Here is a 27,239-nt window from a genome sequence, read left to right as displayed (position 1 = left end):
CTTAGCATACCTGTACGCATAAGAAGGAGGGTCTGGGAGTGCCTGGGTGGCTCAGTCTGTTGAGCATCTGGCTCTTGATTTTGGCTCAGGTCATGATCTTGTGGTTTGTGGGTCTGAGCCCTGTGTCGGGCTCTGTGCTGACAGATGGATCCTGCTTAGGATTCTCTGTCTGCTTCTCCCCAGCTTGTGCACACACTTTCTCTATTTCTCTCAAAATAAATATTTTTTTTTTTTAAAGGCAAGGTCTAGGTGGGCATGTTCTGCACAGTGTCTGTGGAGGTCAGGGGGAGCTTTGGGCAAAATACCTTCTTCGGTCAGCATTTTGAACACAGTGGCCTTTTCAAAGAATGTATTGTTAAAAACAGTTCCTTTTTTTTTTTTCCAGCAAAAGAAGAAGAGAAACAGAAATTACTTAAATGGAGTTCAGACTTAAAACAAGAGCGAGAACAACTAGAGCAGAAGGTGAAACAGCTCAGCAATTCTATAAGTGTAAGTAAAGTAAGCTCATCCCTTTGGTGGTGGGCGCAGATACGGTCCCTTTCACCCGCATGACAGTACTTGGGGCTCCCAAGGGCCCTTTCAAGGCCCTCCAGCTTGTCGCCACAGTTAACTTGGGCAGACACCAAGTTTGCCTCCAGTTACGGTTTTGGCCCTGAGGACAGGTAGCCGGTTGGTAGATGGTGCCCTGGAACCTCCTGTGGGCTTTGACCGGAGAGTGGATTTTCAGTCTCCGGGCTGAAGATGCGAAGCAGCAGCTCCCGCAGTATGGCCATCAGCCCTGTGTGTTCCCGAGCGGAAGGGGTTTGGGAGGGGTATGGAGCCTCTCCCGACGCCGGGCCGACACAGATCCGGCCCCTGCATAGAAGCCTTTCTCACCGTCCTAGTTAGTGGTCTTTCCGCATGGCCCTCCCATCCCGTCCTTTCTTCCACACCCTGCTGATTGCGTCTCCAGGTGTTGCTGACCCGCCTGAGGAAGAGAGGATCCTGGAGACAAGTACTGGAAATAAATATTGCCCAGCCTGGCCTGTCCAGGTGGGAACCAGGGGTGTATTTGCAGCGGAGATTCTGAGGCCCCTCCAAAGCAAGTTTTATTTCTCAATGAGTAGGTCGCCCTCCCCTTGTTGGAGTGAGGTAGCTTCAGCCCTCACGGACACCAGGTAGTACCCTGAACTTGGTGACAGTGGAGCTGTCCCATTCAGCTGCTTTCCCCTCATCACCATACTACCCATGGCATGTAGCTTTCACATCCCTTTCCCTGCCTAGAACAGAAGGCAGCAGCTGTGGGAGACCTTGGGCAAAAGGACAAAAAACCACAAGTCCGTGACCGAGCCGAAGGGTTTCTGTTGGCTGTAGTCTCTGATTCTCCCAAACATCACCGTGCTACCCCAGGCCCTGCCTCTAACTCCTTGCTGACCGGGCCATCCTCAATAGGCCCTCACATTGGATTCAGACACCACCATTGGCTCGTTCCTTCCCTGTCCTGGATAGCTCAGTCCAGTCCTGAACGTATTAGCACCCATTTGCATACCAAACAAAACCTGCCCAAACCAGCTTCAGCGCAGCTCTGGGAATGTTGTTTTGAATGACTTTTATTTTGTAGTCTTAGAGCGGCAATTCACATGGGGTTTGAAGTCCTAGTGTCAAGCAGGGTCGGTTGGCTTTTAAACCACTCACTTGCCCTCTCCCTCCCGCCTGTGGGGCCTCCTCCTCCGTGGGTGTGGGTGGCGGGTGGCGTGGCGGCAGAGGCCCCTCCAGTGCAGCGCAGAGCAAGGGGCAGGGGCTGCGCCCAAGCCAGCAGGTTCTTTTACCCGGAGAGGGCTGCCAGGCCTGTCGGAACAGCCACAGAGGCTCAGCGCCACTGCCCTTCTCATTTGCTGCAGAAATGCATGGAAATGAAGAACACCATCCTGGCCCGGCAGAAGGAGATGCACAGCTCCCTGGAGAAGGTAAAACAGCTGATCCGCCTCATCCACGGCATCGACCTCTCCAAACCCGTAGACTCTGAGGCCACTGTGGGGGCCGTCTCCAACGGCCCGGACTGCACCCCCCCTGCCATTGCCGCCACCTCCACGCCGGCCCACTCCCCCTCCTCCCAGAGCTGCACAGCGAACTGTACCCAGGGGGATGAGACTAAATAACAGAGCCCCGCGAGGAGAAGCCACGGGATCCCGGCGGCAAGGAGAGCAAAAACACTGAAGACTCTAGAAAAGCAAAGCCGGATTTCTTCTGGAAAGTACAGAATTCTTTTGGTTCTTTGGTTCCAGAGAGAGAGAAGATGCTTGTGCCAGGTGGCACCAGAGTTTGCCAATTGATCCTTCTTGTTCTGTGTGTACATGCAAAGATTGGACCATGTTACATGAAATAGTGCCAGCTGGAGGTTCTTTGCCAGCATCATGCCAAGTGAAATAATATATTTACTCTCTCTATTATACACCAGTGTGTGCCTGCAGCAGCCTCCACAGCCACCATGGGTTTGTTTCTGTTTTGTTGGGTGGGGAGCAGGGACGGGCGGAGGGAGGAGAGCAGGTTTCAGACCCTTATTTGCGGAGCCGTTTGTTTAGGTAGAGAAGACGAGTCCAAAGAGTGTGTGGGCTTTCCTGTTTCTAAACTTTCACTACTATAAAACCAAAAAAAAAAAAAAAAAGGAAATCGAGATTTAACCAACCCCAGTGCCCAGAGGAGGGATGGGAGGGAATGGGAGGGAGCCAGGGTGGGAAAAATATATCAAGTAAGCAGTATTTCCTATCGCCTGGGGAGGGGCACGGTACACGGAGAGGTGGACGGCAAGAACAGCCACAAGGTTCTTCTCCCGCGCACTCTGCTTCCTTCCGTGGGCGCCCCCACCGCTCCCCGCGTTCCTTCCCTGCTTTGGCAAATTGGCGCGCATCCCCGTGGATGATCCGGTTACCTTCCCTCTCCAAGAACGAGCAGAGCAGGCCCGGCCTCGGCTGGCCATTGCCCGGGCAGGGAAGAAGGGTGTGTGTGTCGTCGAGGAAGGAAAAAAGGTGGATCAGTGATTTTTACTTGAAAACAAGCTCCATCCCTTTTCTATATTTATAAGAAGAGAAGATTCTGAGCGAAGCAGCACGCGACCCAGGTGTGTGTGAATTGAATGGAGATGTTTCTTTCCTCTTTTTTTAAGTTTTTGTTTTTGTTTTTGTTTTTCTTTAAGAAAAAGTTTTATTTTGTTGTTTACTTTACTTTTTTGGTAACAAAAACTAAAATAAGGAATAGAAAAGCTGTTTTTCAGGCTGACAGTCAATTAAGGGTAGTCGAGGCCGTGCATGGTAGAATAGGAATCATAGTGTCAGTGAGGTCCAGTGAGTCCGTGTGAGTCCTGTGTCATCGTTCGGGGCACTGTTTTTATGCAAGGGCAAAAATCTTTGTATCTGGGGAAAAACAACAACAACTTTTTTTTAAATTAAAAAGGAAAATAAAAGATATTGAGGTCTTCCTAGTGTTACTTAAATTAAGATCAAGGTAAGAAACATTGTAAAAAAAATTACAAAAGTGCTATTTGTTTCCTAAAAACAGTGATTTCTATTAAAAAGGTGTCAGAACTGGAGAAAATGCTGTGTAGTTATAATTTTTTAGCACAGAACCTGCTGATCATGATGACATTTTGCTGTGTTTGTGTCTCAAGACTGGTGGGCTAGTCTCCATGACTTCTGTCCTCTGGACGCTGCGGCCTTGAGGGGCAGCACGAGCCCTCCCACCACTCTCCCCTCCTTGGAAAGGACTGTCCTCCCTTCTTGGAGCAGGGGTCTGGGCTTCTGTTTTCAAAGCTCAAATGGAGTGTGGACGGTATCAGGGCCCTACCCTAGCCGTTTGTCTCCTCGGATTTTGCTAGAGCAAAAGGCTGGTGCCTAAATAAGATCCCTTCCTTTGGTGCTGCTTTCAGTCTTTCAGCCACCAGCATTGTGAGTGCCTGGGGGACAACTCTGAAGGACTTGGCCAGTGACTGCTAGCCTTGGCGAGGGAGGGTGCAGGGGGCAGGCTGGCTGCATCAGCCCTTGGTGCTTAGAATGAACAAAGGAGCGAGGAGTCTTGAGGGTGTGTGGTGTCTCTGAGACAAAGAGCCCCAGGGTGGCCTTTGTGTCTGTCTTGCCTTTGGAGAGGTCTGAATCTCCAGCCGAGTTCTCTGCCTGCTGGCTTCAGGTACAGGAGACGGGTTTACTGCCCTTTGCACATTCACAAGCTTCCTGGGTGACCTGTGGCTGGAATCCCTGTGCTTGCCTTGGCTCGGCCGGTCTCCTTGAGAAAACCAGGGTTCTGAAAGACTTGGATCATGTCTGTCATCTTGCCTCGTGGGAAGTAAATTTGTCACGTGTGTGCTCCCGCCGGAGATCGTGGCCCCGTCGCATGCCTGGGCCAACAGAAGGAAGGCAGGCACTCTGTGCCCCAGCCCTCCCGGGACCTCTTCTCTCAAGCCCGCCCCCTACTCCATAATGGCCAGGGTCTAGGAGGGGCGGACGAGGCCATGTTACTTTCTCCCTCACCCACTTAGGCCCAGAAATCCCAGTTAGAAACCTGAAAGCAAATGCAAGAGAAAGAGACACTTCTTAGGTCAAATATGCCTCATCCCTACTGGCCATTTCATCTTCCCAGGAGTGTTAGGGGGTTAAGGGTGGCTACACAGGCCTCAGAGTCCGACCCTGGCTGCAAAGTTGCCTGAGGGGGACGGAGGAGCTCCCTTTTCTCCTGCAGAAACCAAGGTGCTACGACTAGTCGGGGAGCTTTGGAGATGCCTGGACTAGTTGGAGGAATAGTTGGCGGAGGTTCAGAGCCCCGCAGCAGGCTGTGCGCCCGCTCTTAAGCTCTCGCATTGGACTTGTCTGGGCCACACGATACCTATCCTTTCTTGAAAGAAGTTCGGAAACGATCATCACTAGGGGCCTTTGCTCAGGAAGGAGCCGCCTGAGAATTGTCGGGGTGGCAGGGGGGACAGGGGTGAGGGTAGAGCTAGGAATCGACCAGTATTTTGCCTGTTGTGAGTACTCACACTCTCGCCTCGTCCGGGGTCGGGGTATGGATTCTTCCTAAGTGCAGTGTAGAGTACAAAATGCAACCCTGCCCCCAAACCCACATTCTAGACTCAAATTCCAAAACTCTACTTACTGCCATCAAGAGGCCCCGGTCACCCCATCTCCTTTTCCTTTATTGTCCTGCCAAGAGAAGACCTTCTCTGTGTCCCCCAGACCTGTGGGTGCTTGTGACGACCTGAGACACACGGTCATGACTGCCTCACCTGGGCTGTCTCCACTTCCCTCTTTTCTCCTTCCCTCTGCTGCTCGTTCCCCATGACCGGGTCTAGCTGCTCACAAGACACATCTCAGACCAGCTGGCTTTGCAATCACTTCAGGGGCCAGGGAGTGGCTGGTCTGGGACTGGGAGGAGGCTGCCCTCGAGCCGTTGGCCCTGGCCAGTCCGGTGGCATGGGCACTGCACCCCGGAGGCAGTGAGGTCATGTTGCTGTCATTTCCCACCTCCCAGTCTTGCCAATGCCGCCCGCGGGGCCTTCTTCTTTCATGGGGCCTGCTGGGTCTTGTCTCGCCTCTGCTGAGCTCATCCAGAGTTCTGTTTCTCCCTTCCTTATCAGGCCCTTGGGGGCAGCCAGGCTGGGGGCAGCCCCTGGTGGGGCCATCCCTGTGTGGGGCTGCCACGCGGCGGCCGCAGCCCCCAGCTGGCACCGTCCGAGTGCCCGGTTGCCCTGCAGGGCCTGCCTGTCCCTGCTTCTTCTTGGCTCAGGCTCAACAGGCAGCACGAACAGGCACAACTAACTGCCGCCCCCAGGCCTCTCCCCGTAAAGGAGGGTGACTGTGTCCAGCTCACCCAGTCTGCGTGTACAGCTGCCCCTCCGGCCATCTCTGATACTTCCTCTTGGGACCAGTGGAGCCCCTCTGGGCTCTCGCTCCCAACCTCTATGCGGTTTCCTCCCTTCACTCCCTTTTGGGGTGTGGTCTTTCTTATTTATCCAAAGGGCTTAATTTAGGAGACTTTTACCCCAGGGGTAAAAGGCTCTTCTGGGTAGTAGGATGGACGGTGGGCCCAGGTGTTTTCCAGGCCCTGAGTTCTCCAGATTCCACGGCTTCCGCTGGATGGGGGCAACTCTGCTCTGCGTAAATGACTGTGGGCCTCACCCCCACCCCTCAGCTGGGCACCCTTGGCAGGAAACAGGAGACCCATTTTCACCTTGACTTACAGCCGTCCTCAGTGCCAGCTCCTCTCCAAGGGAGGGGGCGGCCCCTGAGAAGATTCCTCTGGCCCTCTGGCGACAGTGAAGGGGAGGAAGCTGGGGGTCGCCCCCTCCAGAGAGCCAGGGTGGAACTCTTAAAAATAGCCCTCGTAGAGGAAGGGCAGGGCTCACAAATTCCACTTTGCTCCCCCCTCCCAGAAGCCCTTCCTCCCTGAGGACTCCGCCATCCCCCACAGCAGTCTCTGGCCCCTGCACCTCTGTGTCGTTGGGTCCTCAGCCCAGGGTAAGCTGCAGTCAGGCAGGACAGGATGGGCAGCCAGAGGTCAGCAAGCTCCGAGCAGAAAAGAGCCAGCCAGCCCCCAATCCTGTCTCTTGTCCACGCCCTTTGTGATTTCAGTCTTGGTAGAACTTGTATTTGGAGTTTTGTGCTTCAAAGTTTTTGTTTTTGTTTGTTTCATTTTTGTTTTGAGGGGGTGGGGGGGGATCCAGAGCAGCTGATCAATTTGTATTTATTTATTTTAACATTTTACTAAATAAAGCCAAATAAAGTCTCTCAGCCTCATGGTGTTGGGTCTGGGGCAGGGGAGGGTGGGCCTCCGGGGGAGGGTCCGGGCCCCACTGCGACTCCAGGGAGACTCCGCACCTTCCCGGCTGACCCACACCCTCATGCCCCCAAACCAGAAGGAACGTGCAAAAGGGCTTTAAAAACTTTTAATTACGAAAAAGAGATGTACAGATGAAGCTAGGGGAACCAGCCCCCAAACCACTGGGGCAGAGTGAGACTAGACCCCAGCCATAGCAGCACGGGGAGGCCCCCAGGACCCACCCCACAGGTGCTCCAACTGAAGCCCTTTCCACTGAGACCTTCAATAATTTAAATAGCAGGGAGGGTGGGATGGGTGGCAAGGCTGCTCCGGTGTCTGCAGGGAGCATGTGAAAGCCAAGGTCGCGGGGGGGAGGGGGCAGGGGTGAGCCGCTGCAGGCCCAGCCTGGGGGGGTCAGGCGGGGCCTGGGGGTTGCTGCAGGGCAGTGAGGTATTTGAGGGCAGCAGCCCCGTAGTGACGGGACAAGTCCTGGTGGAACTCGTCCTTCAGGGCCTGGAGGCAGTCACGATAGGCGGGGCTGGAGCGGAAGCGAGAGATGTCCAGGCTCGGGGCATGTGGCAGGTGGATGGTGAAGGCCTCGGGCAGCACCAGAAGCTCATATTCCTGCAGGGGTGGGAGGCAGATGGACATTCTGGGCTGAGGGCAAGATTACAGCTCTGGGGGATTGGGGGGGGCAGGCTTATTCAATAGCCCCTTACAGCCAAAGGAAGGGTCGAAGGGCAGACGATTTGAGTTCTACCCAAAGGTGGAATTTCTAACAGTACTGCCTAATGGCGCGCTTGCCGCGCTGAGGCGTAGTGAGCTCCCTGGGCCTGGAGGCATTCAAATTGAAACCAGAGGCAGCAAGGCACGCCCTCACCTGTGCATCCAGCTCCACGATGTGGGCCACCTTGTTCCAGCCGAACCCCACAAATCGGGGGTCGTAGCGGGGACAGTCACGAGGCACCACCACGTAGGGCTCATAGTCAGCTGCCCACTGCACACGGTATGGGGTCTGAGCCTCTCGCCAGCGGGCATAGTCTGTGGGCGCGTGGCCCCGGGGCCACTCGTGGTACCTGCGGAGCAGGAGAGGGCAGAGAACCAAGCTGAAACCTCAGTGAGGGGGTGAGGGGGTAGGGGGAGCGGTGGGGGGGGGGGGGGAGAACGGAGCCGAGCAGAGCAGTGGCCTCTCCCACCTGAAGGTGTAGAGAGAGCCCGAGTCCAGCAAGGCCAGCAGTTCGGCCTTGGAACTGGGGAAGCTGAAGCGGTAGTGCAGGGTCTCGAATGCCGGCACCACCAGGGCCACTTTGCGCTCACTGTCCAGCTTCAGCTGCTCGATGGAGGCCCTGTCGGGGGAGCACCCATGAACAGAGAAGAGGGAAGCCTCTGGGCCCAGCGATTCCCTTCCTTTTCTTAGCCGCAGGCCCCAAAGCTGGCTCGCCCAGACGCCCCGCAGGAGACGGACGGAAATGGAGCTGCCATGGGAAGCGGGCCCCAGCCTCCCGCGCTCTCCTACGGCAGCCCAGAGAAACGAGGTGGCCCCCCTGCCCCAATACAAACCCCATCTTACGGAGGAAACTGAGGCCCAGACGTCTCCCGGGCGACGACATACTTGCCCGGGGTCCTGCGGGTACCCCCCCCCCCCCCGCCATCCACACCCACCCATACACCGTCCCTCTCCCTCCCTCCTCAGGCCCACCTGAGGTAGTCGTAGAGGGAATAAGCAGGCAGAAAGTCAATGTCGCTGAGGAAGACGTAAGGCGTGAGGGCTTGGGCCAAGGCCACGTTACGAAGCTGGTTGACAGGGTAGAGGGGACCCTCACGATACACCACGTGGTAGGCCACGTCCTGCCGGGCGGAGAGCACTGCCGAGGCCTCGACGAAACGCAGGAACTGCTGGGCCTCTGCATCTGTGAGGTACAAGGCCAGGCTCATGGGGCCTGGCCAGTGTCTGCACAGGGCTTCCAGCATCTGCAGCCTGGGACAAGGGGGGTGGTCAGCCCAAGGACGGCTGGAACCACCGCCCCCCCCCCCGCCCAGGTCAGCCGCTGCAAACACCCCCTTCAAGTGACTTATTAAGCACCTTCCCAGTGCTCTTTAAGCTGGTCTTAATCTTCACAACTACCCCACAAGGTGGGTCCTTTCTCACAGAACAAGAACACCAAAGGCCAGAGATACTAAGACTTGCCCGTGGTCCCACAGCTACAGAGGGCATTTCCAGGCATTTCCAGGCACCTACACGATCCCCAAAACCCAAGCTCTTAACCACAGCCAGTGTCTCCAAATCCGGGAACTCCTCAAGCACCAGGCAACGAGAGCTCTCCCCTCCGCCCACTGAAACCGTCCTCTCTGGAGGAGGTTTCTGGAAATTCCCAGGCCTTGCTCCCTGGTGCGGTCCTTGGCACTCTCACCGGTCCATGGAGAGCTGGGCCACCAGGGTGACGTCGTGGGGCCGGGGAGGCAGCGGCTCATGGGGCAGGAAGGAGATGTGCACCCGGTGCACGGTGAGCTGTTGCTGCCGGAACTCAAAGCAGGCATCTTCCTCGTCCAGTTGTGCCAGGGCCCGCTGCAACTGGGGACATTGAGGGGAGAGAAGGACCGGGGCTGGGGCAGGAGGATAGGTCCCCAGGCAAGGCCAGGTCCCCCCAGAGCAGAGAGGGGCAGAGCCTCCCCAAGGCAAGGGAAGGCGGCTCCCTCTCACCTGCTCGGTCCCCGGAGGGGGCGGGCTGGGGCACCCGAAGAGCTCTCTCCGCAGCAGGTTCCCGTCATACTCCAGGAAGGTCAGGTAGAGGTTTCGGAAGTATTCCACGTGCTTGTTCTTCACACGCAGCTTCTTTGGTGAGTTCCAGTGGATCACCTGGAGCCCAAGAGGGTTTTGTTGCGGGGCTAGGAGCAGGGAACAGGAGCCCACCGCTCAGCCCCCACCCCATTCACCTTGAGATCAGATGCCTCCGAGTAGCAGCGCTCAGCCAGCGTGTGGTCTGACAGCTGAACGTTCCAGACACAGGGCAGGGGCTGCACCAAGCCCGGGTGCTCCTTGATTACGGCATTGAAGATGTCCTGGGCGGAGACAGCCATCACATCCCGGCCCAGAGCCTGCCCCACCCACCCCCCCTTTCAAAAGCTCCCACAGACCTGGTCTGCCAGTGAGGTGGCGGGCAGGGTGAGGAGCTCGCGAGTGGCGGTCAGCTTCCACATCTGCCCCCAGCCGGCCTGCCGGAGCCTGTCCAGCCGCAGGAGGATCACACCTGCCCAGGGGAAAGGCTGTCATGCCCACCTGGGCTAATCCAGCTCCTGGCTCCAGGGGTCATGAAGGCGTCTTTTGAATGGTTATTTTTTGACCCATTGGTTTTTTCTGTCTGTTCAGACATAGCGTGGACCACCTCGGTCAATAATCATTCCTCTTGGGGGTAAAGGGGACGCGCTGCACAGCTTACGGAGCACCTCCACAGCCATCTTCTCACGCTCAGTGATCCCAGGGCTGATAAAATCATCCCCATTTAATGGATGAGAAAACTGAGGCCCAGAGGGACCAAGTGGCTTGGCCAAAGTCATCCAACACAAACAGCCATGGTCGGAACTGTTTTCTGGCTCTTCTCCCAATGTTCTTTCCACAGCACTATTCTTCCTGGGGGGGGGGGGGGGGGGTGTTCCTAGCATTCTGTGCCCTGCCCAGTCCCTGGGGCCTGAGGACAAGTGGCCACCCCTCCTGCCTCCCACCACCACTGTCCCACCTGTGTTAAATCCCCGGCCCAAGGCAGGCCAGGGCCTGTGATTCCTCCAGAGGTTGCCCAGGTACCAGTCGCTCTGGTTCTCCACAAGACCGATCACTTGCTTGTCTGGGAGGGGAGGGCACGAGGCAGCTGCCTGAGGCTGCCACAGGACCTCGGCTCAGGGCTAGGCCACAGCGGGGCCTGGACAGGCCAGGGAGGGGGGCTGGCTGGGGCTGGGTCCCAGACCTCTCACCAGAAAAGTGAGCAAAGAGCGCCCAGAGCTCTGCGATATCAGAGGCGAAGGTGACATCTGTGTCCAGCACAATGACACGGGCCAGGTCAGGGGGCAGGGCACCGGGCAGCACTAGCTTCATTAGGCCATACAGGCCAGAGTAGTGCTTGTTGGGGATCCAGGAGACCTGGGGCTGCGGAAGGGGTGGGGAAGGACAGGGCATGAACCTGGCAGAGAAGGGCCTGTGAGTGTCAGAACGCACCCAGGAGGGGTGAGGGATTTGAGCTTCTGTAGGTGTGATGGGACGGGGGCGGGGGGGGGGGGGGGGGGGGGTCCCAGGCAGCTCTAACCTTTCCCCCACACCCTCACCCCGATGCCCTGGGAGGGAGGAAAGGGCTGTGCGCAGCCAGAAAGGAGTGCAGAAGGGCCAGGGCTCCTGCCTTGAGCTCTTCCAAGTCATAGAAGCTGACCCCGACAGCAGGCACCATCCACGTGTGGAAGAGCATCTCCAGAATGTTCCTGGCCACAGCATCAGTCACCAAATGGAAATGCAGTGGATTTTTCCTTGGGGAAGGACAAGTGAGGAAAGCTGATAGGCCCGAGAAGGGAGAACATGGGACAAGACCCACTGGAGGGGCTCAGAAGCGGCAGCACTAACTTCTGCAAAGAGCCGGTCCATACCCGGCTTAGGATATTCTTAGAACCACCTTCAAGGGAGGAAGGGACACTGTCCCTGTGGCGCAGATGGGGGAACTGGAGCTCTGAGATCCTGCCCAAGACTTTGTTCCCCCCACTCCTGCCTCCCCACCCCCACCCTGACAGCTGGTTATACCTGTAGAAGAGCACAGATTTCACCAGGGTGTTGAGGTCTCGGCTGGAGTTATGTCCCGCGCACACGATGGCCACGTGCAAGAGCTGGGGAGGAGGCGCAGAGGTGGGCAGCAGCCCCTCCCCCACTCGAAGGTGAGAGCCCACGACTGGCCTGGCCTGGCCTAGGGTAGTGTAGCCCCACCCGGCAACAAGAGCTAAGGAAGAATGGGGTGGAGGGATGTGGAGTAGGAGTTCACCTCTATTTCACAAATGGAGAAACCGAGGCGGGAGCCCGGGGACGCGTCGTCCCCGGCTGGGTGGTCAGTGTCTGGGCCCACGCCAGGTGTCGTGATTCCCACAGGTGCCCGGGTGGCCCGGCTGGGGCGCGGAGCCCCGGAGATTCCCGCCGCCAGGGGCCGCGCGCGCCTACCTCGCACTTGGGCGGCAGCGGCCGCGGCGGGACGCAGTCCGAGAGGTTGTGGCCCCCGCGGCCCGCCGGCGGGTCTCCGTCGAGGGCAGCAGCTCCCCGCGGTCTCTCGTCTGGAGGGACACGTGGCGTCAGCGGACAGAGGAAGGATCCCGGGGCCCCCCCGCCCCCCCCCTCCCCCGCTCGCCTCCTCGCTCGCCGCGCTTACACTCCAGGTCCCCGCCGAACAGGAAAAATCCGATCAGAAGCAGCAGGAGCAGCAGCGCCGCGGCCCCCAGCGCCCGGGGGCGCCCTCGGGGCAGCATGGCCGCCTGCGGGGGCGCTCAGGGCGGGGAGCGACCCCGGGCTGCGGGCTCCATCGCGGTCCCTGCGGACCCGGGAGGGAGGCAGGAGGATCAGCCTCGGGCGGCGGGGCCCGACGGCTGCCCGATCCTCCCTCCCGCACTGAGTCGCCACCTCACCTGCTCCAGGCGCTCGGGGACCCAGACTTTCCCCTTCCAGAAGCCGGCTGGAGGAAAAGGGGGTGGAGGCGCAGGCCAGCCCCGTGAGGAGCAGGAGCCAGCCCCGCCCCCAACCTAGGTTCAGGTTTCACCTCTGCTCCGCGGAGCCCGTAGGGGCGGGGAGACCCCTGGGGACCTGGCCCCGCCCCTGCCTCGGCATCCAACGGCTCCCCCAGCCCTGGGAACGAGCCGGATGGCTGGAGGGAGCCGGGGCAGCCACCCAGGAAGGCCTAGTCCCCGCTACCTGCCCTGAGCCCATCCCCCTCTTCCCAGCTCTGGGGCCCCATCTCTTCCCCTTAACCTCCCACCGTTGGGAGGGGCCCGTGACCCCCGGCCCCGGATCAAAGGGACGGCGGGGGTGAGGAGGAAGAAGTGGAATGCGGGGCCTCGAGGGTCAGGGACACCTGCTCTGGGGACTAGAGGCCGGGCTGGCGGAGACCTGCCCGGGAGCCGCGGAGCACCTGGAGCTCCAGCTTTTCTTCCTGCTCCCGGGCTTTCCACCCTCCCCCCGCCCTCCCCCCCCCCCCCCCCCCCCCCCGCAGTTCTGGCGGCGCGGCCCAGACAAAGCCACCTCCAGGTCTACTCCTGCCCAGGAGCTGGCAAGGGGCCTCACCGATGCCAGGAACCCCCACCATTGCCTAGACCCGCGCATTGTGAACCGGGGCTGGGGCCGGATTTCTAATTATGCCCCACCTTGCACCACACAGCAGGCCGCAGCCTGGCCCCCTGAACCACCACGGTGGACTGAGCGTTTATTCTGCGCGCCAGGCCCCGTGCTGAGGTTTGACAAGCCTCTTCTCAGTCACCCCTACCCCCAGCCTGTGACACGCACGCATTCTTCTCGTCTGAGAATTGAAGTGACCTGTTAGAACACTCTCCCACCCCTTTCCCAGGTCCCTTCCAGGCTCTTCCCCGAAGGCAAAGTTTCCTGCTACTCTTCTCTAAGGGTTTCCTGCCTGAGGTCTTGCCCTTGATATTCCTTCTGCCTGCATTCTGCCAGATTCGCACAAGGCCGGCTCCTCCTCTACCTCCCTTGGTTTATTTTATTCCTATAAAACTGACCTTGCTGACTTGTGTATAGCCGGTCGCCCCCCTGGAAGAAGGCTGCTCATGGGGATAGTGGATGGGAGGCATCAGGCCTCTCCGTGACACAGGTCCTTTAGCCCAACTTCACCTATAAAAAGTGAGGGCTGAGAGACCCTAACCCCCAAAGAAGCTGTGGAAAGCAGCCCAGGCTGAGACCCCTCAAGTCTCCTCCTCCAAGAGGCCTTTCTCTGAGAGATGAGGGTCTTCCAGGAAGGTCCAGTTTTGGAGGCCAGGGGCGGTGGTTGCCATGGAGACTTATGGTGGCTCCCTGCACATCTGGCAATTAAGAGGAGATGCAGGGATGCAGGGGCCATTCTGGCGTCTGAAGCTTTGAGCCTCCACACGAGCAGGAGTGGGGTTGGGCAAATCCCTCCCCAACACCCTCAGTAGCCACAGGGCGGGCGGCAGGAGGTGGGGGGACGGTATAAATGTGAGGGAGAGGGTAGAGCACGCAGTCAGGGCCTGTCCAGGGAGCTTGTGGGGGACCTGGGGCTGTAGAATTTACTGTGGCTATTCACAGTGCTGGCCGCACCCCTCTCTTAACCTTACCGTTCAGAGAAACCTGTCTGATGAGATGCTTGCCAGGCCTCCAAGAGGTTGTTCTGGGACATCCAGGGGGCATGGGAGACAGGTATGGGCATATGAAAGGTTACTGGTCTTCTAGGCCTGAGACGTAGTTTGGCCCATCTCTGCCCAAGACTTTGCTGTGTGACCTTAGCCTAGTCAGGCTCCCTCTCTGGGCCTCAGTGTCTTCCTCTGTACTTGTTAGACTAGTCTAGCTCTCTTCTCCTGTGGCTCAGGGCAGACTAGAGGGAGGGAGGTTCTGGCCCAACTTGCCCAGAGGCCCTTCCAGCCCAACCAGGTGACCAATTCCAGGCAGGGACCCAGCAGGGAGGGGCTGTCCTGGGTGGCTCCTGCACTCACGGCCACTCTTTGTTTCTGGGATCTAATCGGCAGCGATCTGGAGAGGAAATTCAGGCAGCAACTGGTTGAGCCCATGAGCCCCTCCCAGTCCTGAAGGGAAGGAAGAGAAACAGGCGCCAGCCCCAGTGCCCTTCATTCTGTCCGGGGGAGGCAGTGGCTCTGTTCTCCACACTTTGTTCCTCCCCAGAACCACAGGACCATCAGCCCTGGGAGTATCAAAGGAACCTCACACACTCCACACTCTCTCTCCACAGCTGCTGAGGGAGAGACTGGAGGAGTGCCCACTGGTGAGGTTGGGGGAACAAGTTCATTAAGATGGTGGGGTGCAGGGAGAAAGAGCCCCATACTGAGTAGCCTGAGTCCTAGTTTTAAACCCAGCTGCCAATTTGAGTCAAGACCAAGTGGTCTCGATGCACCACCCTTCCTGGGCTATGGGCAGCAGGGGAGAGGACAGTGCAGTGGGAGGCACACATGGCGGTCCATTTGGCCAATGCCATGCCACGTGACCTGGGACAAAGTCCTTTTCCCTACTTGGGTCTCTAATTCCCCATCTGTGAAAAAGAGCTCATACCGAGCTGGCCAGGTTGCCAGGAGAAGTGGTGTATGAGTGAGCCTGGCTCCCAGGAGGTGGTGAGAAATGTTGAGAATGCCCACGACCCCCTCCGTTCTCCAAGACCTTTAGCCTCTCCTGAGGCCCCTGGACACATCTCCCCGAGTCATCGTTGCTTGGCATGAGTCGGGAGGGCAGCTATGATTCCCCACTTGATATAGAAAAAAACTAAGCTGGGGAGGAGGGGGAAGGAGGGGGTAGCGAAAGGAGGGCAAGTGAGGTGTGTTGCTTAAACCGCCTAGATTCTGTGGTCAGACTAGACCAAGATTCAAATGTGACTCGGCATTCTTAAGTAGATCCTTTCCTCGCCTGCAGATAATAACCGGCAGAGGGAATTGGGTAAAACACTGTATTACTACTCTCAGGGTAAAAGGACTGGCCAGGTCCCCAAGGGCTCAGCAGCGCGACCCCACCCATGCCCCGCCCCCTTCCCCACAGCCAATTAGTGGCGGCCTCCCCAGAGCATCAACCTCTGGCCGCTCCTCTCCCATCACAGCCCCTTTCTGGGAGGCTGCCCCATTTGGGAGGAGATTCCCAGGAGTCTCCCCCATCCCTTGGGGAGCAGCTGAGGACCGGGAGGTGCATCCGAGGGCCGAAAAGAGCTCTGAGATTGCGCCTGAGTTCAAGGACCAAGTCTTTCCTTAAACCATTTTACAGATGGGGAAACTCGAGATCCAGAAAAGGGAAACACTCGATCAGGTCACCCCGAGCCAATAGCAGAAGTCCGAAACAGTTTTCTCTGCGAAGATGGGAGTGAAGGTCCGCACAGTCGATGCGGGAGCTGTGGCCGAAGCCCAGCACTAACAGTGCTGACCAGGGAATCCAGACTGCGTGGAAGGCTGTACTCTTCCTTGCCTCAGTTTCCCCCGCACTACCTCGGGGAGGACGGCAGACGAGGCAACTGGTCAAACGCGCACCTGCCAAGACTCTCCCCGCGCCTCCCAAGTCTGATGGAAGTTCCTTTTGCGAGCTACCTCCCAGCCCTTTAAAATCCGGTCCTCCAGCTCGAGCCTCTCGGCGTTCTATTGGAAAGACTCCAGGGTCCTGGTCCATTCTCTAGAATGAACTGCTAAGACTACCGCGGGAGCCTTCCTGGAACTGCTAACTGCGCAGGCGCGAGGGCAGCCCACCCGGAAGGCGGAAGAACCGGGCCCCAACTTGTTGGGTGGGTCGGGGGCGGAGAGTGTGTTAACCAATGACCTGAAGGATCAGGGAGGGCAGGTTTAGGCCCTCCGTTGCTAAGCGCTATTCTAGTGGGAGGTGATTTAAGAAATGGGGTGAAGGGTAGTCCCAATGGCCCTTCACGTCAACATCCTTCGGGCCCGCGGAAGTTAAGCAACCAAGAGGCGGGCCTAGGACCGGAAGCAGGAAGGAGGGCGCAGGAAGCAGGGCGCTGCAGCCAGTCGTACTGTCGGTGCGTGAGTCTGTCGGTTCCGAGGGCAGGATGGAGAAACTGCGGCTTCTGAGCCTCCGCTACCAGGAGTACGTGACTCGCCACCCGGCCGCCACGGCCCAGCTGGAGACGGCAGTGCGGGGCCTCAGTTACCTGCTGGCAGGTGCCACCCTGACCTATCTATGCCCGATCCCTTCGAGGCTCTGACCCCACTAGCCCCGTCCCTTCGGAGTCAGGGTGGTGGTCGCTGTGCTCGAGAAGTTCCTTTCAGGTTCCCATAGGGCATAGGGAGGGGACGTCCAGGGCCCGAAGCCGCAGGCTGAGTCAAACCCTTACCGTCGCCTCCTGTGCCTTCTCCCCAGGTCGCTTCGCGGATTCGCATGAGCTGTCAGAGCTGGGTGAGCGGGGCTCTGGGGAGGGTGGGGGGCGGCGGGGCTTCCGAGAGAGGTGACCACCCGTAGGTTTTCCATTACATCGTCCTGTGCTGTGACTGAATCGGACAGAGGTCCAGCGTTCACCGTCTTGGGCCCTCCATGTCCCCATAGTCGAGAGACAAATCTGGGGACCTTGACTGGTCAGGCGGCTGGCCCAAGCACTTTTCCTGCCTTTGCCCAGTTAATCCCTCCCCTATAGTCTTATGAGGTGGGTACCGCTACCGCTCTCAGTGTCCAGTTAAGGGAACAGAAAGGCAGTGAGGTTAGGGAACGGCTACCGATGATCCCAGAACCAGGATTCAAACCTGGATTTCCCACATTCTAGGATCCCCAGGCTGTAACTGCCTCAGTAGTGTTTGCCCAGGGAGCACTGGAGGTAGTGAACGGTAGAGGTGGAGCAGACTTTCAGGGACGGGCTGCAGAGAACTAAGGCCAGGAGGTGAGACCACACATCCGTGGCTGCTGAGAGCGATGGGCAGTTCTGGGCGGCTGGATGACCAGTGCTGTCCAGCAGGGTTTGTCACGAGATCAAACTATCCTTTCTTGTGCCAACCGCCCCCACGAGGTCATACTGGGGAGTGTGGAGCTCTGAGGAGGTGGGTGGGGAGGCAGGTTGGTTTCCACAGAGTGTGTGGTTGGTGGAGCCCAGCAGGTGACAGGTGAGCCCTGCGGCTCTGGAGAGAAGGGGAGGGCCTGGAGGCTGCCACACCAGCCCCTCAAGGCTGCGCTCTACCCCTCAGTGTATTCCGCCTCTAACCTGCTTGTGCTGCTCAATGACGGGATCCTGCGGAAGGAGCTGCGGAAAAAGTTGCCTGTGGTGAGGATTCCGTCAGGAGCCGAGGGCGGGAAGCGTCGGGATTTGGGAGTAAAGTGGTAACAACCAGCCCGCGTGGGTGGCAGGTGTTTTGGTCTCAGAGTATGAGCTTTAAGCCGTCTGGTAAGGCGCAGGGTCGAGCTGTTAGCGTCCCCCTCTCTGAGTTCCAGAGACATAGGGTAGCCTGTCTCCCGTGGAGAACGCAGGCCTACGTGTGCAGCCTTAGGGGAAAATCCGTATCTCCTGTCAGAGGAATCCTCTAGGGGGAGGGCCTGGGATTGGGGCCCCTCCCTGACCTCTTGGCCTGGGGTTCCTGCAGTCGCTGACCCAGCAGAAGCTGCTGACGTGGCTGAGTGTGCTCGAGTGCGTGGAGGTGTTCATGGAGATGGGGGCCGCCAAGGTGTGGGGTGAAGTGGGCCGGTGGCTCGTCATTGCCCTCATCCAGCTGGCCAAGTATGTCGGGACTGAGGAGGGCAGGGCCTGGGTGGGGGCATCTCAGGCCAGCGGTTCGTATGGGGTTCAGCAGAGCACCCCTGACCCCCTGCCGGCTAGCCACCTCCCCCGCAGCCCTGCCATACTCCCAACCTAGGGCTGTCCTACGGATGTTCCTGCTGATCTGGTTCAAGGCTGGCCTCCAGACCTCACCCCCCATCATTCCGCTGGACAGGGAGACCCAGGCACATTCCCCGGGTAAGGTGCTTCCATGCTCTGGAGTGGCCTGGGACACGGGATTAATTTGTGGGTTGAGAACCGGCCACCATGAGTGGAGTGTTGTCTGTTTAAAACGAAATTTTTTTAACGTTGGTTTATTATTGAGAGACAGACACAGAGCATCAGAGCATGAGCAGGGGAGGGGTAGAGAGAGGGGGAGACACAGAATCCCAAGGAGGCTCCAGGCTCTGAGCCGTTAGCACAGAGCCCGACGCGGGGCTCGAACTCACAAACTGCGAGATCGTGACCTGAGCCGAAGTCAGTCGCCCAACGAACTGAGCCACCCAGGCACCCCGAGTGTTGTCTGTTTATGGAGCACATCTGTCCCTATCAGCTCAGTTTGCTCTCGTCACCCTGTATTGTACAGAGGAAAAGAAGAAAGGTTAGGCTAGGGGCAGAATCAGAACTTGAACTCAGGGCTTCTGGCGCCAGAGTCCTCCTTCTTTTTGGTGGGCAGCAGGAACAGGGGACGGCTTGAGTAGGAGACAGAGGTCCTGCCAACCATGTCTTTGGGCCTCGTTCTATCTATCAAGAGGCACAGCTTCATGAGGCAGGGTACCTGGCAGATCTGTCCCTTCAGGGCTTTGGACTCCTCACCGGTTGGCCTCCAGGCCTGACTCTCCTGGCCTTGAGTGGGGACAGCTCTTTGCTTCTCCTTGTGGTCCTACTGAAAGCCACGGACTGAGAAGACATGGTCGTTCTGGTGCTGCGGTCCCCACAATTGTGATTGGGCCGCTTTAGTCCCTGGGAAGCCTGGGTTCTTGGCTGGCTCGCCTGCCACGGGTGATGCTGACCTTTCCCCCAGGCCAGGGAGAATGTTGAGCCGCAGTGCCTGGCTACGGTGTCCTTGCCTCAGCCACGGCCTTAGTACACGCTTATCCGCGCTCATCCGTTCTCCCCTTAGCCCGCAAGCCTTCACTGTGCACCTGTTCTTTGCATGCCCTCCTGGAAACACGTCCCTCTGACAGTACGGCCTTCTGTCTGTCCGTGCTAGATTGTGACCCGAGCCCCGGCAGCCAGGAGCAGTCATACGTTGGGAAGCGGTCAAACCGAGTGGTACGAACCCTCCAGAACAGTAAGTGTAGGATGTAGCTGGACTGGGAACCTCAGTGCTCAGGTCAGCCTGGGCCTGACTGCTCATCTGCCCCCCCTGTGTTCTAGCTCCGTCCCTGCACTCGAGGCACTGGGGAGCCCCCCAGCAGCGGGAGGGACGACAGCAGCGGCAGCACGAGGAGCTGAGTGTCCCCCCCACCCCGCTGGGGCTGCAAGAGACCATCGCAGAGTCCTTGTATATCGCCCGGCCCCTGCTGCACCGTATCCTTAGCACGGGGCTGGCCGGCGCTGCGGGGTGGGCTGGATGGGGAGTGGGCGGGCGGGCCACGCGCTGGAGACGTCCTTGACACCTTGGCCGTCAGTGCTCAGCCTGGGCCTGTGGGGTCAGCGGTCGTGGACGCCCTGGCTCCTGTCTGGTGTCGTGGATGTGACCAGGTGAGCCTGGGCCCTCCTGGGGGCCCCGCTCCCTCTGCCGGGCTCTGGGCTGCAGGCCTGTCCTCACCCGAGCCGTCTGCTTCTCTTGCTGCCCCTGACCGTGTCCCCTCCTGCCCCCAGCCTGAGCCTCCTGAGTGACAGGAAGGGCCTGACCCGGAGGGAGCGGCTGGAGCTGCGGCGCCGGACCATCTTGCTGCTCTACTACCTGCTGCGCTCCCCGTTCTATGACCGCTTCTCCGAGTGAGGACCGGCCACCGCAAGTGGCAAGGCCCACCCTCGGCCGCGTGGAGGGGAGGGCAGCAGGGCACTGGTGTCCCAACCCCCGAGCACGTCTTCTCCCCTCCTCCCTCCGTCCTCCATCCAGAGCGAGCACCCGCTCTGTGCCGTCCTGGGTGCGGCCAGTTCCTCATCAGATGCCGGCCCGCCCAGCCCTGCCTCAGAGCCATCAGCCCAAGCGTGCAGGAGTTAAGGGGTGTTAGCACGCCAAGGGCAGGGCCACTGGGATGGTGGCGGGTGTGGGCGCGATGGTTGAGTAGTTTGGATCCCCACTTGTCAGAAGAAGCCTTTGAGATTCAAAGAAGCCGGGCACCTGAAACAGAGCCGCGCAGCTGGCCAGTGGCAGATCCGGGTGCCACCTCCATGCTGTCTCTTAGCCTGCCCCTACCTCGCCCAGCCTCTGTGCCGTCACCTGTGAGCGTCCTCAGCTGGACACAGGGCTCCCTGGCAGCAAGTAGGGGGTGGCTTGGGGCCACGCTCCCCAGGGCCTGCCAGGCGACTGCCCCAGGGTCACACTGAGATCCGAGGCCCCTGTACAACGACTGGGGCCATGAGACGGACCGGAGGCTCCCCAGACCCCCTCTGTCTACATCTTAACAAGGAAGACTGAAATAGTAACTAGAATTACATTTAACATTATGGCCCCACAACCTCCGGCTCTGGTTTGGCTTGGTGTGTTTTTGAGGCAACAGGAAGCAGGTTTGGGCCAAACTTAATACCACCTTGGCGAAAATAGCTTGGCCTGGCAATTGCTGTTTTCAGATAAGTTTGGAAGCTCACGAGGTTCTAAAGCCAAGTCGTATTCCTTGCTCTAGAGAAATATTCCAGAGACTTACGTGGACCGTGTGACCTCCCCCCTCCCCCTCCCCCTCCCCCGCTCCCAGATGGTCTGCACTTTGCAGAGAAAGCATAGCCCCCCAGGAACCGAGGCATTTTGGGGCAACAGTGACGGCAGAGGGGGCTCCCCAGGCTGCGTGCCTCTAGTGTGGCGTGCATTCCTGCAGAGACCAGACCAGCCTCGCACCCTCACAGCAGTGGCCCAGACTGAGAAAGGTCTAGAAACTTATGCCCGGTATATAGTAAGCACTTAGTGAGTGCCGGGAATCTTATCACTTCTTTTTCTTTTCTTTCTTTTTTTTTTTTTAAGTGTTTATTTATTCTTGAAGGAGAGAGAGGCAGAACGCAAGCAGGGGAGGGGCAGAGAGAGAGGGAGACACAGAATCCAAAGCAGGCTCCAGGCTTCGAGCTGTCAGCACAGAGCCCGATGCGGGGCTCGAACTCACAAACCGCGAGATCATGACCTGAGCCGAAGTCGGACGTTTAACCGACTGAGCCACCCAGGCGCCCCTTATCATTTCTTACTATCATCCCCAACACCATCGCCTCACCCCAGGTTCTCCTGTGGGGAAGCCCTGTCTCTTAAAAAATAGGGCTTCGGCCCTTGTCCCTTCCTCTGAGTGTGCCCCCCTCAGACTGCATGCCCCGTTGGGGCCTGGTCACTCTCAGCGTGGGCCTGTGAGGTTTCAGTGTGGCTCAGCTCTTCTGGCTTACTGGGGGCTTCTCGAAGGCAGGGTGGGGCTGTCCTTCCCTCTGGGCCATCTCTGTCCCTGCTTGGGGCTCCATGAGTGTTTGTGGGCTCAGGAGAAGGAAGGGCAAGACGAGGGAGAGAGAGGGGTGGGAGGCGGTGTCTGTGGGGTGCTGGGAATATGCCACCCGTCCGCGGCTGAGCTGTGGGCGGCCCAGGCCTGTGGCCCAGAGCTCTCATCCTTTTGTGTCGGGGTCTGCAGGCACCCAGACCCCCTCCTCAGCCTGCGCCTTGTTTATCTTCTCTTTGCAGGGCAAGGATCCACTTCCTTCTCCAGCTACTGACAGACCATGTCCCGGGCGTTGGCCTGGTCGCGAGTAAGTGTGGGATGGTGGGATGGTGATGACTGGGTATCACAGATCTTGTGAGTGGCCCCGCATCCCTGACTGTTTTCTCTTTATCTCCTTGCAATCTGATTCTTGACAGGAGAGAGAGCCCAGAGGTCGGATTGGGTGGGTGACAGCTCCTGGGCGTGAGCCAGGCTGGCCTGTAGAGCCTCAGGGGTGGCTGGAAGAGGGCGTCCTGTCGTGGGAGGAGCGTCAGGCCACATTGGGCTGTCAGCCTTAGTCCTGCCTCAGCATCCTGGAGCGATGTGACACTGGCTTCTCTGAGTGGGGATTCTATGGCCAGGCTGAAGCCCACTAGACCGGAACTCGTACCTCAGCAGACAGGCTGTCGCCATCCATAGCTGGACAAGCCATATGGCTTCTCTGAGCCTGAGAATCTTTGTTAAGGGGGACGGGGATCACCGCGATGCTGCCTCCTTATGGGCTGACAGGTGGGAGAGTCAGTTGGGCTCCTGGCTGGGCAGCTGTGGGCAGCTGTATTGGGGCAGCAGTGGCCGAGACAGGCCTCAGGTAGAGCAGAGTCAGGCTGGAGTCTGGCTCTCAGCCCCGAACTCTCTCTCATTGCAGGGCCGCTCATGGATTACTTGCCCACCTGGCAGAAAATTTATTTCTACAGTTGGGGCTGACACACCCCGGGAGCGGGTGCAGGGAGGGGCGGGGTGGCGCGCCCTGCTGCTGGGGGCAGGGGGTGCCTCGGCCCTTCAGTCCCCCGGGGCCCCTCTGCTATAATAAAACTGACTCCGGCGGTGTCCGAGCATGTGGCCTCTTCATGCCCACTGCCCAGGGCACCTGGCACTCCCATGTGGCCAGGCCCGGCCCACCGCCCGGCCACCAGGGCACCCCCCTAACATCCTCTCAACCCTTCCCTCTTCGGTGATGGAGCCGCTGCAGCCCGTACCTCGTCACCGGGCCGAGAAGCCTCTGCTGGGACTGGGCCCCGCTCTCCTCCGGCCACAGAAAGCTGGGGTTCAGCCCCATCGCGTATAGGGAGCCGCTTGCTGGCAGCTGCAGAAGTCAACTCCGCTTCCCTGTCACCGGTCCGTGTTGACAACAAACAAGGCCGAACCTGGGCGGTGGATGACATCGGCCCGCGTGTCTGCTGGCCAGAGCCTCTGTGTGTCCCTTCCCTGCAGGACCGTCTTGCTCCCGCTGCCCTTGGCGGTGGCCGCCTGTCAGCCTCTGTGCTGGAGCCTGACAAGTGGTGGGCCCGGCTTGCCGCAGAGGGGCACCTCAAGCCCTGAACCCCCGGTTGGCGGCAGCGGGCTTCTCCCATAGGCCAAGTAGGTCAGCCGCCAGCCGGCACTGGGGCTGATGCTGGGAGCCTGAGAGGCTCTGGGGGAAAGCCGGGTTCGGGTTCAGGGGGTGTGAGCTGGGGTCTCCTCACACTCTCCCTGCCAGCTCCCTCCGGGCCGAGTTTCCCAGGCCCACACTCGCTGCTGGAGAGGGTGCAGGGACCCAGACTGAGCGACTGAAGCCTGGTCTTTGTGCGTGTTCTGTCCCCAGCCTCAGCCTCCGCTCCCGTCCCCTTTGCCCTGTGAACGGACCATACCCTCCTGCCGCTTTCTAGCCAGATGAACGGCCCTTTAAGTTCTGAAGGTTCCATCTGCACAGGTGTCCGCCCTGCCTCACCTCCTCTGACACCCTGGGGGGAGCCACTGTAGGAGGGGCCAGCCTGCCTCTGCTCCCCCCTCCCCCCCCCCCCCCAGATCCTTCTGGGAAAGGCACACCCAGGTCCTGGGCCGGAAAGTGAAGGGACCAGTCTTCAGGTAGTCACAGCTTGAGGCCCTCGACCTCGTGTTGCGTAGAATGACTGTGGCCGGGCACTTGCCCTGTAGCGGCCCTGGGCCTGGTGCTGTGCATTCCGCAGGGAGTAAATACAGGTCTCCTTGTCGGCCGGCTCTCAAGGACCGGCGGAGTCACGTGTAAGTGCATGCGGCGTGCCAGGATAGGTGGGCATGTGGACGTGCGAGTCTAGGTCATGAGAGCTAGGTCGGCGTGGGCGAGTGGGGGATGCTTGCTGCCTAGACTGGCGCCTGCGGAGAGCGCACCGGTCGAGGAGGCCTCCCTTCAAGCAGGCTTTCAAAGCGGTAACGTGTCACAGTCACAACAGTCACGGCCGTGTGAGCTGCTGCTGGGGTGGAAGGGATGGGAGGGCGGGAGCAGAAGGGATGAGCAGGAGGGGAAAGGCAGAGCCAAATCCAGCAAGCCATCGCAGGCCGGGTGAGAAGCTCGGACCTGCCTCCGGAAGGCGGGGGGGGGGGGGGGGGGGGGCGGGGGGGGCCACTCTGAACCTCATCCCGGGGGGCACCTGGGTGGCTCGGTTGAGCGACCAACTTCGGCTCTGGTCATGATCTTGCGGTTTGGGAGTCAAGCCCCGCATCAGGCTCACTACTGTCAGTGTGGGCCCACTTCTGACCCCCCCGTTGCCACCCCCCACCCCGCTCTCTCTCAAAAAGAAACTTTTGTTTTTTTTTAAGTTTACGTATTTGGAGAGAGAGGACCCGTAGGGGAGGGGCAGAGAGAGGGGTACAGAGTCTGAAGCAGGCCCCGCGCTGACAGCAGAGAGACCGACACGGGGCTCGAACTCACGAACCGTGAGATGGTGAACTGGGCCGAAGTCGGACGCTTCACTGACTTGAGCCACCCAGGAGCCCCAAAAAAGAAACATTAAAGAAACCCCGAACAGACCCAGTGGCCTGGTGCAGGGGTGCTGGTGGCAGACCGTGCTGGAGGGGGAGCATGGTGACCCTGGCGGCAGAATGGGGCCGGACTAAGGCCGTGGCAGGGCGATGGCAGGGTGTAGGTGGAACCCAGGCAGGCCTTGGGACCCGTTGTGGATAGAGGGGAAGACTGGCATCTCAGAGGCAAGGAGTGTGCGCGATGAGGGACTGAGTTGGGCAGTGTCCAGAACCCGTGGTTCCCAGCGGTGGCGAACTGTGGTGAGGACGGAGGGTCCCGGCACAGGTTTGTGAGGGACCGTTGTGTGCAAGATGCAGAAAGGGAGATGACCACGGGGAGCTTAGTGTGTGGGCTCAGCACACGAGGACAGTCTGGACTGAGACACCAGGGCTTGTCAGCCTCGGGGCACTGAGGACCAGGAGCCCAGGCCGTCCCTCTCTGGGCCTTGGGCACCTTGGCAGTTACCGGGGTGGGGCTGGACCCCCAGTAGGTCGCCGTCTTAGAAGCGGCCGGGTTTCCAAAGTGCAGAGCCCCACTCGGCCCTCGGGGTCTGATTCCACGGGTCTGGAGTGGGGCCGGGGGTCTCGTGTTTAAAGTCTCTGAGATTGCGAAGTGAGCCGGGTCTGCGTGGCACTAACGGGGCTGAGCGGGAGTCAAAGAAAGGGCCCCACGGCGGGCTCTCAGCCCGAGAAGAGCCTGTCTGCATGCTGTCACGCTGCATTGGTTCATTCAACACATATTTATTGAACGTCCGCCGGTGGTGGTTGGGGGTCCTGCAGTGAACAAAACCAGTTCCTACCCTTGGCAAGCTTCCGCTCCGGGGCGCAGGTGGCAGGCTTTGCCACCAAACTTGGACCCTCCCTGCCCGGCCTCGGGAGCGGTGGCAGGACCCGTGGAGCCCTGGGGCCACGGCGCTGGAAGCTTTGGGGAACAGTGGGGAGGTCCCTCGGAGCGGGCTCACTGCCAGTGGCATCTCTGAGCAGGTCGAGCGGCCCGCTCTGGCTGGCAGGACAGTCCTGGCATCGCTGAGGGAGAGCAGGTGGGGACGGCCGGGGCTCTGCGTGACCTCCCCGTGTGCCACACGTTGGGCACATACGTAGGTACCTCACCTCACAGGTGAGGAAACTGAGGCCCGCAATTGTGACATGTCCACCTAGCAAGAGGCAAGGCTGGGGTTTGAACCGAGATCAGACTCCAAAGGTTTGTGCCCTGAACTCTTGGGCAGTGACACCGAGCCCTGGAACTAATCCCCTTTGTGAGGTGGCCCTGGGAGTTGGCAGTGGTTCCGTCCTGCTGGGGGAGGGGCAGGCAGAAGCCAGGGTCAGGGACCTGAGGAGATGGTTCTCGCCATGCTGGGGGCTCTGTACCCGAGGGCCGGGCTGAGCCTCTTCCTCCTGGACCTCGTCTTGGCAGCCGCACTCCTCGGCCCCCAGCCACCGAGGTATCTCCCGGGGTCAAAGGGTCAGGGGTCCACAGGGCCGGGGGGCCTGGAAGGTGGGTGGCTCTGCCATGCTGCCTCCCTCTCCCCTCCCCTGAGGACAGGCTGGTGCCATTATGCTGGGCGTCGAGGCTCACCCTGTCCCCTACCCTGGGCCTTGACAGGGGAAGTGGTAGTGGCCTTTGGGGCCAGGGCTGAGCACCCCAACATCTCCCACAGGCCTCAGCGATCTGTTCCTGAAGAACTTTCAGGCCCTCTAGAACTCTCGCAGCCATTTTCCGGCCTGGTGGATGGTAGTATCTTTCAGCCCTGCCCTGCCCCGCCCCTCCCCCACCCCATGCGGGACACATGCCCTAGGGGAGGGGCACCCGGGTCCCTCCTCTAGGTCCTCTCATCCGTAACAGCTCTGTTCCGGGGCGGGGGGTTGGGGGGACTTCAGTGGAGTCCTCCTACCACGCACGCCCTCTTCTCTTCTCAGACTATGGGATTCGACCCAAGCACCCCTGGCCACGAGGGCCTCGACCCCTGCTCTCCCAGGCCCAGCAGCGCAAGCGGGACGGGCCAGACATGGCAGAGTATTACTACGACGCACACCTGTGACGGGAGCCCCTTATAAAGCTATTCTGGGCAGCAAAGGCTCGGCCTTTCCTGGGATGGACACCACCTGGGCGAGGGAGGGGGCCCAGGCAGACACACCCACTGCGGTCCAGACAGGAAATGGCACTTTAATAGTTGTGGCCAGGGTGACAGGACCAAGACGGGGCTACAGCTGGGGCAGCCAAGAGGCCCTGGCTGGCCCGGGCCGGTCCAGAAGCCTCCTCTTCCCGCTGGGACGGGGCCCCGCTGCAGCTCTCTCCTTCCCTGGTGAGGTCCCACACGTGCCAGGGGCCAGCATGACAGCCACCCAGAGGCCACACAAGTGACGGAGCTGGGAACAGGGACTGCACCCCCACCTGCTGCCGTTTCCTTACTGTGAAGTCCTCGGGAGGTGG

The 27,239-nt window shown here is 59.6% G+C and overlaps 4 protein-coding genes across 27 annotated transcripts in view; 3 read left to right on the top strand and 1 right to left on the bottom strand.

The window, feature by feature from the left end:
* The window catches only part of PHF21A (PHD finger protein 21A), a 195,038-nt gene extending 188,286 nt beyond the window's left edge, over nucleotides 1-6,752 (top strand). For all 22 annotated transcript variants that reach the window (XM_042904276.1, XM_042904289.1, XM_042904286.1 and 19 more), the window contains 2 exons: nucleotides 386-489; nucleotides 1,881-6,752. In XM_042904276.1, the coding sequence (XP_042760210.1) occupies nucleotides 386-489; nucleotides 1,881-2,138 (362 nt within the window). In that variant the 3' untranslated portion in view covers nucleotides 2,139-6,752. The remainder of the gene's footprint in view (nucleotides 1-385; nucleotides 490-1,880) is intronic.
* A 140-nt stretch (nucleotides 6,753-6,892) lies between these two features.
* Nucleotides 6,893-12,955, bottom strand: LARGE2 (LARGE xylosyl- and glucuronyltransferase 2). Of its 2 annotated transcripts, none has more exons than XM_042904955.1 (16): nucleotides 12,867-12,955; nucleotides 12,424-12,470; nucleotides 12,171-12,329; nucleotides 11,966-12,075; nucleotides 11,558-11,640; nucleotides 11,166-11,289; nucleotides 10,747-10,918; nucleotides 10,515-10,619; nucleotides 9,916-10,028; nucleotides 9,715-9,840; nucleotides 9,482-9,637; nucleotides 9,192-9,352; nucleotides 8,480-8,758; nucleotides 7,977-8,126; nucleotides 7,661-7,856; nucleotides 6,893-7,404 (listed from the first exon to the last, which is right to left on the bottom strand). In XM_042904955.1, the coding sequence occupies exons 3-16, from the start codon at nucleotides 12,265-12,267 to the stop codon at nucleotides 7,195-7,197; spliced, it is 2,082 nt and encodes a 693-aa protein (XP_042760889.1). In that variant the 5' UTR covers nucleotides 12,268-12,329; nucleotides 12,424-12,470; nucleotides 12,867-12,955; the 3' UTR covers nucleotides 6,893-7,194. The 2 variants fall into 2 exon arrangements, with proteins under 2 accessions (XP_042760889.1, XP_042760890.1); XM_042904956.1 differs by having other exon boundaries at nucleotides 11,196-11,289.
* A 2,610-nt stretch (nucleotides 12,956-15,565) lies between these two features.
* Nucleotides 15,566-23,822, top strand: PEX16 (peroxisomal biogenesis factor 16). 2 transcript variants are annotated; one of them, XR_006193872.1, is made up of 12 exons: nucleotides 15,566-16,638; nucleotides 16,838-16,873; nucleotides 17,650-17,726; nucleotides 18,043-18,176; nucleotides 18,313-18,413; nucleotides 19,429-19,509; nucleotides 19,596-19,748; nucleotides 19,850-19,922; nucleotides 20,043-20,162; nucleotides 22,036-22,100; nucleotides 22,698-23,410; nucleotides 23,634-23,821. XR_006193872.1 is itself a non-coding variant. In XM_042906329.1 (11 exons), exons 1-11 carry the CDS (start codon nucleotides 16,527-16,529, stop codon nucleotides 22,754-22,756), a joined length of 1,011 nt encoding a protein of 336 aa, XP_042762263.1. In that variant the 5' UTR covers nucleotides 15,566-16,526; the 3' UTR covers nucleotides 22,757-23,822. The 2 variants fall into 2 exon arrangements, 1 of the variants encoding a protein (XP_042762263.1); XM_042906329.1 differs by having other exon boundaries at nucleotides 22,698-23,822.
* Nucleotides 23,823-25,968: 2,146 nt separating this feature from the next.
* CD1H11orf94 (chromosome D1 C11orf94 homolog) lies at nucleotides 25,969-26,882 on the top strand. The gene is made up of 3 exons (XM_042903950.1): nucleotides 25,969-26,250; nucleotides 26,467-26,540; nucleotides 26,726-26,882. The coding sequence occupies exons 1-3, from the start codon at nucleotides 26,147-26,149 to the stop codon at nucleotides 26,845-26,847; spliced, it is 300 nt and encodes a 99-aa protein (XP_042759884.1). The 5' UTR covers nucleotides 25,969-26,146; the 3' UTR covers nucleotides 26,848-26,882.
* Nucleotides 26,883-27,239: the final 357 nt, after the last annotated feature.

This window comes from Panthera leo, chromosome D1, assembly GCF_018350215.1.
Source record: "Panthera leo isolate Ple1 chromosome D1, P.leo_Ple1_pat1.1, whole genome shotgun sequence".
In the NCBI taxonomy this organism is placed as follows: domain Eukaryota; kingdom Metazoa; phylum Chordata; class Mammalia; order Carnivora; family Felidae; genus Panthera; species Panthera leo.
The sequence above is the reverse complement of the archived record's forward strand: the minus strand, read 5'-3'. Positions and strand labels throughout refer to the sequence as shown.

Excerpts from the sequence above, each read along its gene's own strand:
- PEX16 (XM_042906329.1), top strand. The coding sequence starts at position 16,527 with ATGGAGAAACTGCGGCTTCTGAGCCTCCGCTACCAGGAGTACGTGACT. Across the intron at positions 18,177-18,312 it reads GCCCTCATCCAGCTGGCCAA|GGCTGTCCTACGGATGTTCC; the intron begins GTATGTCGGGAC and ends CTCCCAACCTAG. Across the intron at positions 22,101-22,697 it reads GGGCGTTGGCCTGGTCGCGA|GGCCGCTCATGGATTACTTG; the intron begins GTAAGTGTGGGA and ends CTCTCATTGCAG.
- CD1H11orf94 (XM_042903950.1), top strand. The coding sequence starts at position 26,147 with ATGGTTCTCGCCATGCTGGGGGCTCTGTACCCGAGGGCCGGGCTGAGC. Across the intron at positions 26,251-26,466 it reads CTCGGCCCCCAGCCACCGAG|GCCTCAGCGATCTGTTCCTG; the intron begins GTATCTCCCGGG and ends CATCTCCCACAG. Across the intron at positions 26,541-26,725 it reads ATTTTCCGGCCTGGTGGATG|ACTATGGGATTCGACCCAAG; the intron begins GTAGTATCTTTC and ends TTCTCTTCTCAG.
- LARGE2 (XM_042904955.1), bottom strand. The coding sequence starts at position 12,267 with ATGCTGCCCCGAGGGCGCCCCCGGGCGCTGGGGGCCGCGGCGCTGCTG. Across the intron at positions 11,290-11,557 it reads AAATCTGTGCTCTTCTACAG|GAAAAATCCACTGCATTTCC; the intron begins GTATAACCAGCT and ends TCCTTCCCCAAG. Across the intron at positions 8,127-8,479 it reads TCCCTCTACGACTACCTCAG|GGCCTCCATCGAGCAGCTGA; the intron begins GTGGGCCTGAGG and ends CTCCCCCGACAG.